The sequence below is a fragment of the Brachypodium distachyon genome, chromosome 1 (assembly GCF_000005505.3).
Source record: "Brachypodium distachyon strain Bd21 chromosome 1, Brachypodium_distachyon_v3.0, whole genome shotgun sequence".
NCBI classification, from domain to species: Eukaryota; Viridiplantae; Streptophyta; class Magnoliopsida; order Poales; family Poaceae; genus Brachypodium; species Brachypodium distachyon.
Genome location: NC_016131.3, coordinates 52,770,323 through 52,781,063, shown reverse-complemented (window position 1 = coordinate 52,781,063; position 10,741 = coordinate 52,770,323). Strand labels below are relative to the sequence as shown.

Sequence of the window (10,741 nt, the reverse complement as noted above, 5' to 3'; positions counted from 1 at the left end):
AACGATCCAAGTCTTGGTACCCCGTTCAGCTAGTTCGATCTGAAACTGCATCTGCATCGAGATGCGCTGGGTGTTGCGATGCGTTCGTTTTGCACAGAGAGATCGAATATTGTTGGATGGGTCCACTACTGGGTCATTCTAGTGTGGGTCGCATAGAATTTTTCTCCCCCTACTAATATCACTATTTGAAAATAAAAAGTACTTGTTCTGTTTTTTTTAATAAGACGGTTTTGTCAAACCAAATTGATTTGCCAAAACATCTTATAAACGAGATGAGGAAGCAGTAAACATAATTATATCATCTTTTGTAAGACCATTGCAAATCTTCTGCCTCACTTGTACCGTGCACACAATAAATACCAATCTTCAACAAAAAGAAATCCAAGTTCGTACCATACAGGCCTTTAATTTTGACAATTTTAAATACAAAACCTGGAAGGAATTAATGCCACGAGAGATTTTTGTTTCGAAAAAAAAAAGGTTCCCCTGCGCTGTACAAATCCAAAATGGGGATTCTCCTAAAATACCAGCTCACTAGAAGAGATGCACTAAACATAGGACCAGCTGGAAATCTGAATTCACGGATTGCATCTACCGGGCGAGGAGCATTCACCTGTCCCTGTCTACCAGCCGCCCATATATACTTCCAGCACGCACATAGCGACGGCTTGGGACTCTCTGGAAGCGTCTTCTTCTTTTACAGAGCTGTTGGCACGCTTTAGCCTTTAGGTCACTGGCTAGTCAGTCCGACTCAGGCGGATGCAATGCAGACAAGGCAATGTTGGGGGAAAGATTATGTCATTTTGAGGGCGACCGATTTGCTTAATTAGATCGACAAGATCGTTATTGATGGCCATGGGATGCTTGGCGCACCGCACACCTGGCCTCCTAAATTATCGTCCGGGACGCGTCACCTTGCACGGGCTCTCTAAATTCTTACATGCATGTGACCAGCTTTGTCTTTTTCTTGCGACGAATATTTTGCAGGCTCGGTCATTTGTGCTCGTTGTAAATTTGTACTCCGTAGTAAGTATTACTATGTCCTAAAATAAGTGACTTTAATTTGTTAGACTTTTATACAAATTCACGTCACTTATTTTGAAATAGAGGGATACTATAATAAAATTAGAAAATAAGTTGTAAAAAAAATACTCCGTAGAAAAAAAGAGGTGATGGATCATGGAAACCAAAGCGAGGTGACCAACCGTCATCGGGGAAGAGAAAAAAGAGAGAGGCTAGGTGACTATGCATCGATCCTTTGCCTGTCTAATTAACCGCACTTGTGGCAGTGAACGTGCAAGGTCAACAGCATGAACTGATCAGCTCATAGGATTAAGCGAATGATGGCCACTCCATCAAAACTCTTCGTGCTCTATGTGCCATAATTAATTGAAGGAGCCCCATTAAGGCTATCCGTTCAATGTGATAACCATTAATGTTTTTTGGAGCGGACGATTAATAATCCTTGGTAAGTAACGATGTGTAAACGACAACTGTTAGAGAAAGAGAGTGGAATCATCACCATGTGAGTGTTTTTTTACAGGATCATCATGTGAGTGTTTTGTAGTGTTGACTAAGCATCACATTAGTTCCCGAAAACAAACATCGATATCATATAAGTCATGCCGCGTGCATAGGGTTTAGTAACCAGGGTAATTTGGGTACCGGGGTTATCATCCGAGTCTTTTGTCAGTAAATATGTTTATTAGACAAAAAAATTACTCTGTATTAAGAAAAAGGATGGAACAACACCAGAAATCCATAAACTGGGTGGTGAGAACAATTTAACTTAGGCAAGCGGGAACACTTTCAGTCGAAATCTTGTTTTAGAACTCAAATCTATCATTCTTTTCCATTCTTTTCCAAATCCCTAACTAGCGAGCCGGCCACTACATTGATGAGCATCTGTTGTCGGCACTCTTAGGGCATCAGATGACAAGGGAAAACATGCCAAGATTTTTTTTTTGCAAAATCATCTATTGTCGGCACTCTTAGGGCATCCGCAATGGGTGACTCTTAACCAACTCTTATTTAAAATTTGCTTGTCTTAAGGAAAGAAAATTGGAGAGAGAAGGGAACCGACTCTTCGTGAAGAGTCAGACCCTTAAGGAAATAATCGACTAAGAGTCAGGTAAGAGTTACTCCCTCCGATCCATATTAATTGTCTCGAATTTGCCCAAATATGGATGTTCTATGCCTAAAAAGCGTCTAAAAAGCGTCTAGATACATGTAATATTTCGACAATTAATATGGATCGGAGGGAGTAGCTAGTCGACCTTTTAACCATTGTGCAACATCGCATTTAATGCTAACAAATCATTTAGAGTTAGTTTAAAGATTGCACGTGTATTTTACCCGTTGACTCTAAATTACGAATGCTAACAAATCATTTAGTGACTCTACCATTGCGAATGCCCTTAGACTCACGTTATGACAAGCGTGTGGGCTCTCTAAAGTTAATGATTTGAGAAAGATTTAAGGTATTATTTCGAAAATTCTAAAGATGCAAGTTTGCTAGAAATCCTCCTCGAAACTTTCCTAACAGCCAGGCTAGCCACCACGCGGCACATTTAAGCTATAAAACACGATTTGAATTGAGGGCGTGTTCCCGCTTGCCAAATTTAGAAAGTCTACGAAGTGTTCAAACCTGCTAAGTTTATGGGTCACTGGTGAAGAAAAACTTGGGTCACAAATGAACGTTTTTTTAGGTCAGAAATGAACGTTGTTGAACCCATTACCTCCTGATGAGGAGTGGTAGCTCCGCGCGCTACATAGATTCAACCCACGATTTGTTTTAAAATATAAATTCAAATTTTAGTTACAAATCTCGTTTGATGAATTGGCCGGTTGATCGATCCCATGCCGTCATGCACAAGTTGGTCCATATGGTCGAAACAGAGAGAGAGAGAGGCGGCTAGCAAGTATAGCAAGCAGACAAACAAACAAGGACGCCAAATTGTTCCAGTTTAGCTCTGGAGTCTGGAGGCATATGCAGCGGGGGCCTCCTCCTTTGACCGCCGCCCGACCCGATCGGTCGGACCTATCCGCCGGTCCGTTGGATCCGACGCAGTATCCGGCCCAGGGACGCAAACTTTTGTGGAACGGCTTCATTTTCCTTGTCAGGTCAACTTGTCTGACAACCTTTCGTAACGTGCCAGAACCAGACAACAACAACGGCTCGGTCTCCCAGAAAGTTCGAGTCCGGCTCGCCACGTACACCGGCCGCCGGTCGGCCCTTGGACGCACGCACAAACAAGACGGCCGCCGGGCGGATCGATTGTGCGTGTGTTGCGTTTGTTTAAGGTGCGGTGCCGTTTTGCCGACATGTTAACCCGTGAAAGGAAAGGATCGACACGAAATGTTACATGGCCACTGTTGGCGTGCAGTAAGATGCATGACTCGACGGTGATATATTTCCGGCGCAAGGACGACTCTTCCGATCATAGGAATCCAGCGGACTAGCTAGGGCAAATCCCATTTCCTTGCAATCATGCTAGCTCCCATCCAATCGGTCAGTTAATCAATGCGCAATCATGGGTAGGAACAAGTCAAGCGCGGCGCAGTACTGCAATTACCAGTTGCCAGCACCGCGCAGACGTGTGCCCCGTTGCTTGTCCTCTCTGCACATGTATATGTACCACCAATCCTTACGCTGCCCTCAGCTGATTGGTAAGAATAGATCGCTTAATTCGATCCTACAGCTAGGCCTGCTAATTAAATGACCAATCAAAATAGCCAAAAGAAAATGGCCTGAGACTGAATGCAAAGACGCTGCTGCTTCTACGTGTTGGCTAGATCGGTTATTTGTCCGTGCTGTTATCGTCATAATCAATGTCAAACTTGTTTAGTCACGTACATATTGCTTGCACTATTACTACTAGCCAATCTGCTCTCATCATGTACGTGTCGTGTAATCAACTGCGTGCAATTATTGGAGTCCTCGTGTGATCTTCGATCCCCATTTCACCGAGAAAGGATTCATATACAGCGGCGAGCGATCATGAATTCATGGCAATTGGCACTAGTTTCGATCATCGCGTCGAGTCCTTATCTTTGGTCAAGAGGGCAGAGTAGCCTAGGGAAATTATTGGAGAATAATTGTATGTAGTCCACCAATGATTAATTTGAGAGAGCTCTTACTGTGCTAGCGACATGGCCGGGCAGATAAACACACCAGCAGAGCAGCACCAGTCAACAGTATGTGCCCTGGACTCCTGGTCATATGCTAGCAATCGCCCTGGGAAAGGCCGTTCATTTGTCTCAACTCTCAAGTGCGTCGCTGATGCATGGAATCTGGTAGTCACCTACGCAAGCAAACAATGTGACAACATAGCTAGAATTTTAGAATCTTTACCTTTTATCTTTTTTTAGGGTTAAAGGCTGTAGGCAAAATGCCTACAGTCATATATTTAAAAAAAGAGTAACTGTACAAGGAAAATGAAAAAGAAATGACAAAATAAAGCTATCTGAAACTACCAAGCCATGAGGCCAAGTTGGATTTCTTTCTTTTAGCTCTATCAAATGAAAGACCAGATTCATCTCTTCTTTGAAAATTTGCCTGCATCAGTAGAGGCTAGGAGTTCGTTAAGTCTTATCTTTACTTTTATAAAAGAGTGAATTAATGGAAGTGGTCAGTTAAGTCTGAGCTTCTTCTATTGTAGAAAAAAAACCAGAGAGAAATCATCACTGATTTCGCATGCAACGGTAAGCTGAGATGAAATTACAAGCAAAATGCAAAAATCCCATCAATCCTCAATATTGGTTTTCCATAGTCTAACTTATCAAAGAAAAGATAAGCAGATAATATCCTCTACTATTTAGGTATCTTTTCATGACGAGACAAAAACGATCATATTTTTTCAAAGTATTAAATAGTGCGCTAAGTTATTTAGTGGCAGACCACAAATTGGTGCCATAGCACGCTATTTAGAAGTTTTGGCACATTTAGAGATACACTTCGTGACAAAACGTTGTAGCTTTTTATTTTTTTACTGAATTCCAGTTTTTACCCCCTCTAAGAAAGTTTGGGACACATTTTTACCCCGTTTAGCAAAAATTCTTTTCTTTTACCCCATATAAGAAACTGTTGACACAACTTTACCCATTTTAAGATTCTCATCATCTTGACAAAGTGGCCTCACATGTCAAGTCCTAGACACCTGAATAAGATTTCCCGTCAGGGTTTAAAATTTTGACAACCCAAATTTTGAAGGTCGCCAAAATTTCAATGAATTTTAACCAAAGTTAAATTTTAGGATTTTAATTTTGTTTGAATCCTAATAGAGTGGTCCCACGTTCCAGATCTATGTTGTGCTACTTAGTGCGGTCGTCCATGAGTTGGTGTGGCTTAGCCTAGGGCACGGACGACCCCTGCTCGGTCGGAAGTAAGTTTCAAAGTTTCTATGAACTTTTTAGTAATTTCAATGAGTACCAAAATTCTTCTATCTTGAAATTTTGAACTAGATTAAAAAAATACTCCCTTCGATCCAAGTTAATTGTTGCAGCTTTGTCTAGACACGAATGTATCTAGACGTGTTTCAGTGTGTAGGTACATGTGTTCTAGACAAAGCTGCGACAATTAATTTGGATCGGTGGTGTAAAATCTTGAAATTTGATTTCAGCTAAAAATCATTTAATTCAATGAATTATGGTCGATATAATACCAAAAATGACTTTTAAAATTTTCTAAATTCCAGTGACCTTTGATATTTTAGGGTTGCCAAAATTATAAACATTGACCTGGAAAATATTCAAAAGTAAAACTGTGTCAAAGGTTTCTTAAAACGGGGTAATGAAAGAATTTTTGTTGAGTGAGATAAAATGTGTCCCAACTTTCGGGTAAAAAGTGAAATTCACTCTCTCTTTTTTGGTGAAACTATGCATGTACACAGAGATGGTATTTTGTAGGGTCATTTAGCAAAAACAGCATTCGACCGATGGAAATGCAGAGATACGACGGTTCCAACACGTACGTACATGCGTCAGTCGCTCTGTTGGGTCGGCAACACGGAATACACAGCAACGAACCAGTTGTACTAGCACAGTTTACACAATTATCTTTCTTCTACGAAACAAATGCATCGAACCGGAACACCTCAATTCCCCGCAAAGAAACAAACAAACAAAGGAAGAGGCGGGGACACCTCAAGCCATGCATCCAGGCTAGCATGCAAGTCTTCCACACAAAGAAACCACAGAAACAGGATAGAGATATTTTACGGCAGATAGAGCAGAGCAGTGGTGACATGTGAATTCTCCAGCTTCTGCAAGATTATCTTCTTCACCAAAAAATAAGATAAAGATAAAGAACGGGCCGCGTGTCACCGACCACGTCATCCTCCCCTTCTCCCGGGAGTATATAAACCCCTCGCTTCTTCCCTCCCTCCATCTCTCCAAACCCAGCGAGGGCACCACCTCGATTAGTTTATTTAGTCTGCTAATTACGGTTACTAACCCAGTTATTATCTTCACGCAAAGCACTCTCTTGTGTATCGACCTGTTCTCTGCGGTCTCTTCTCGAATCGAAGCAAAGGTACTACACATTTGCTTCTTGATTAGCGCGTCTCGTGATAACTATTACTCCGTACTGGTTATTATGGAGCTAATCCGTTGCTGTTTATATTGTGAAATTGCAGAAGGAGTTTGCTGTTGTTGATTAAGTTTAGAAGATGACGGTGACGCCGCAGATCACGGTGAGCGAGGGGAGGCTGGCGGTGCGCGGGCGCACGGTGCTGAGCGGCGTGCCGGAGAACGTGGCGGCGGCGCACGCGGCCGGGGCGGGGCTCGTCGACGGGGCCTTCGTCGGCGCCGCAGCCGACGAGGCCAAGAGCCACCACGTCTTCACCTTCGGGACTCTCCGGTGAGTTGAGTAGTAGCATGTCATTCCTGCGGATTCTAGAATTTTTCGTTTTTTGTTGTTCCTGTTGTTTTGGAGAAGGAGAGGAAAAGGGAGGTGGATGGGTGAGTCACGTAATGAGTTCTGTTGCAACACGTGACGTGAGCCAGGGAAACTCTAGAATGTACTGCCGGAGTTTCCTCTGCTTTTTCCCGCGTTTTCTTCCTTCTATTTTCAGGTCTCCGATTTGGTTGTAGAAGTACTAAAATTTAGTGTGCGGATGAACTTCTTGTTAGGTTCGTTTTTTAATATAAAAAAGTGGAATTCCCCTGAAAACAAATTTGAAATCTGAGATGGCCGCTACAGAACTTTCCTGAAAAATCTCCATTTGGGTAGGCAACAAGATCAGGTTTGGAGGTTTGCAGGGTATAAAACCAAAAACAAGTTCCAACATTTCCGCAGACCTGGCCCCAAATCCTGACCCTATTGTCGTTGTTTGCGACCAGTAATTTGCTTTCACTTGGGCTTACATTTCAGGAATTAACTGTTTTGAATGCAGGGATTGCCGGTTCATGTGCCTGTTCCGGTTCAAGCTGTGGTGGATGACGCAGCGGATGGGCAGCTCCGGCCGCGACGTCCCTCTCGAGACCCAATTCATCCTCATCGAGGTCCCCGCCGCCCCCGGCAACGGCGAGCCCGTCTACGTCGTGATGCTGCCGCTGCTGGAGGGCCCCTTCCGCACCGTGCTCCAGGGCAACGACCTCGACCAGCTCCAGATCTGCATCGAGAGCGGTAAATATAAGAAGATTTCTTTTACCACTTTTGGGCTTTTTTTTTAACGAGAGAGAAATGTGTCAGTGATTTTTTTTGGCCATGGGGATTTTTGTGGTGTGCAGGGGACAAGGCGGTGCAGACGGAGCAGGGGATGCAGATGGTGTACATCCACGCCGGCGACAACCCCTTCGACACCGTCACCCAGGCCGTCAAGTACGTCACCACGTCCTCAATTAGTCCCATCTTTAATTTTCTTCCTGCCTCTAATTAATTACCTTTCGATATAAATAAGCTGAGGCGGTAAAACCTGTGATTGCCAGGGCGGTGGAGAAGCGCATGCAGACGTTCCACCACAGGGAGAAGAAGAAGCTGCCGTCGTTCCTGGACTGGTTCGGCTGGTGCACCTGGGACGCCTTCTACACGGACGTCACCGCCGACGGCGTCAAGCAGGGCCTCCGCAGCCTCGCCGACGGCGGCGCCCCGCCGCGCTTCCTCATCATCGACGACGGCTGGCAGCAGATCGGTACCGAGAACACCGACAAGGAGGAAGACGATCAGTCCGGCGGCGCCGTGGCCGTCCAGGAAGGCGCCCAGTTCGCCAGCCGCCTCACGGGCATCAAGGAGAACACCAAGTTCCAGAACACCAAGACCAACAACGACGAAAACAACACGGGAGGGCTGAAGCAGCTGGTGGAGGCGACGAAGAAGGACTACGGCGTCCGGAGCGTGTACGTGTGGCACGCCATGGCGGGCTACTGGGGCGGCGTGAACCCGTCGCCGACCATGGCGCGCTACGAGCCGTCCTTGGCATACCCGGTCCAGTCCCCGGGCGTCATGGGCAACCAGCCGGACATCGTCATGGACTCGCTCTCCGTCCTGGGCCTGGGCCTCGTCCACCCGCGGAAGGTGTACAGCTTCTACGCCGAGCTCCACGCGTACCTTGCCGCCTGCGGCGTGGACGGGGTGAAGGTGGACGTGCAGAACATCATCGAGACCCTCGGCGCCGGCCACGGCGGCCGCGTCGAGATCACGCGCGCCTACCACCGCGCCCTCGAGGCCTCCGTGGCGAGGAGCTTCCCTGACAACGGGTGCATTTCGTGCATGTGCCACAACACGGACATGCTCTACAGCGCGAAGCAGACCGCCGTGGTGCGCGCCTCCGACGACTTCTACCCGCGTGATCCGGCGTCGCACACCGTGCACGTCTCCTCCGTGGCCTACAACACGCTCTTCCTCGGCGAGTTCATGCAGCCCGACTGGGACATGTTCCACGTATGCATGAATTTTACCGTTCTTGATTGCTTTCTTCTTGGACGTTCTACTGTGAATTTGTTTGTTAGATTGATGATATGGATTTGAATTTTGCAGAGCTTGCACCCGGCGGCGGAGTACCACGGCGCGGCGAGGGCCATCGGCGGCTGCCCGATCTACGTGAGCGACAAGCCGGGGAACCACAACTTCGAGCTGCTCAGGAAGCTCGTGCTCCCCGATGGCTCCGTGCTCCGCGCGCAGCTCCCGGGCCGCCCCACCCGCGACTGCCTCTTCACCGACCCGGCCCGCGACGCCGCAAGGTCAGACTTCGTTTCAAAGCAGAGCATGTCCTGCTGCCGCTGCAGAGCCTCTCGAATTCTTCCTTCTTCCACTGCTGTTTGACATGGTAAATCCGTTCCTCTGTTTTCGCTGCAGCTTGCTCAAGATCTGGAACCTGAACAAGTGCGGCGGCGTGGTGGGGGTGTTCAACTGCCAGGGCGCCGGGTGGTGCCGCGTCGTCAAGAAGACCCGGATCCACGACGACGCGCCGGGCACGCTCACCGGCTCCGTGCGCGCCGCCGACGTAGACGCCATCGCCCAGGTCCTCACCACCAGCGATGTCTGGGACGGCGAGGCCGTGCTGTACGCGCACAGGGCCAGGGAGCTCGTGCGGCTTCCCCCAGGCGCCGCGCTGCCGGTGACGCTCAAGACGCTCGAGTACGAGGTGTTCCACGTCTGCCCCGTCCGCGCCGTGGGCGCCCAAGTCTCGTTCGCGCCGATCGGGCTGCTCGACATGTTCAACGCCGGGGGCGCCGTCGAGGACTGCACCACCGCCGGAGTCAGTGACGACGACGGTAAGGCCGTCGTGGCGATCAGCGTGCGGGGGTGCGGCCGCTTCGGGGCGTACTGCTCGCGGAGGCCCGTGAGGTGCTCCATTGACTCCAAGGAGGTGGAGTTCAGCTACGAGGATGAAACCGGGCTCGTCGCCGTCGACGTGCCGGTGCCGGAGCAGGAGATGTACCGGTGGGCGCTGCAGATTCGGGTCTAGGCTCTCTGATCCTACAAACATGCTCGGATCGTGTTTCATGCATTCATGGGCGTGGCTGAAGCATTCTCAGTCAGCCCAGCCGCCCGTTGGATCGTTGGCACTGCTGATGCTTGAGATGGGTTGCGAGACAGAGTGTCACGTGGAGAGAGATTATAATACGCTTTGCTCTTATCACTATCGCATATTCCCTCCATTCCTAAATACCTGTCGTGGTTCTGTCGTGGTTTTAGTGTAATTTTATACTAAAACCGCGACAACTATTTAGGAACGGAGGAAGTATGTATGTTGTTATCGCTGCTGCATTGTTACTCTCTGGAGATTTGATGGATACAATAAAGGATGGTGCTTCTTGTAAATTGTACAAGTTCATGATCGGCAAACTTTGTTCTAGTATGATTGCTTGTATGTTTTTAGTTGCTGACAAGAAGTGGCAGCTAACTAAGGGGGTGCTATCTCTTTTCGATCAAAGAATTTTCAGAAGAGATCATCAAGACCTTCTATAGTACATCCTTGGAACCAACATGAGTGAATTATTGGTGTCTCTTTCTCAATACGAGTTCTTGCATTTCGAGATGGACTTCAGGGTTGTTTGGATCTCTTCCATGCCACGCCCGACCTTTGGTAATACCATTTTATTATCCAATCTTTCGTCAGACATGTGGGTTGCCACGCCCACGCTTTTATAAGCTACGCATAACCTACTCTTCGTTGTGGTAGAAAGGACCTAAATAAAGCTTAGGTAAAATCAGCCTTTGAACCAAACATTTGCTTAGTTGCCAAATACACGTGAGAATTGTTCTTCGAGTCCGGTGCTATTAAGCAAATGCACCCAT

The 10,741-nt window shown here is 47.3% G+C and overlaps 1 protein-coding gene across 1 annotated transcript; it reads left to right on the top strand.

Annotated features, from left to right (window-relative positions):
• Nucleotides 1–6,371: 6,371 nt before the first annotated feature.
• LOC100832989 (probable galactinol--sucrose galactosyltransferase 2) lies at nt 6,372–10,304 on the top strand. Its single transcript, XM_003557346.4, has 7 exons — nt 6,372–6,532; nt 6,636–6,859; nt 7,395–7,627; nt 7,732–7,822; nt 7,930–8,881; nt 8,978–9,180; nt 9,296–10,304. The coding sequence occupies exons 2-7, from the start codon at nt 6,669–6,671 to the stop codon at nt 9,906–9,908; spliced, it is 2,283 nt and encodes a 760-aa protein (XP_003557394.1). The 5' UTR covers nt 6,372–6,532; nt 6,636–6,668; the 3' UTR covers nt 9,909–10,304.
• The last annotated feature ends 437 nt before the right edge of the window (nt 10,305–10,741 follow it).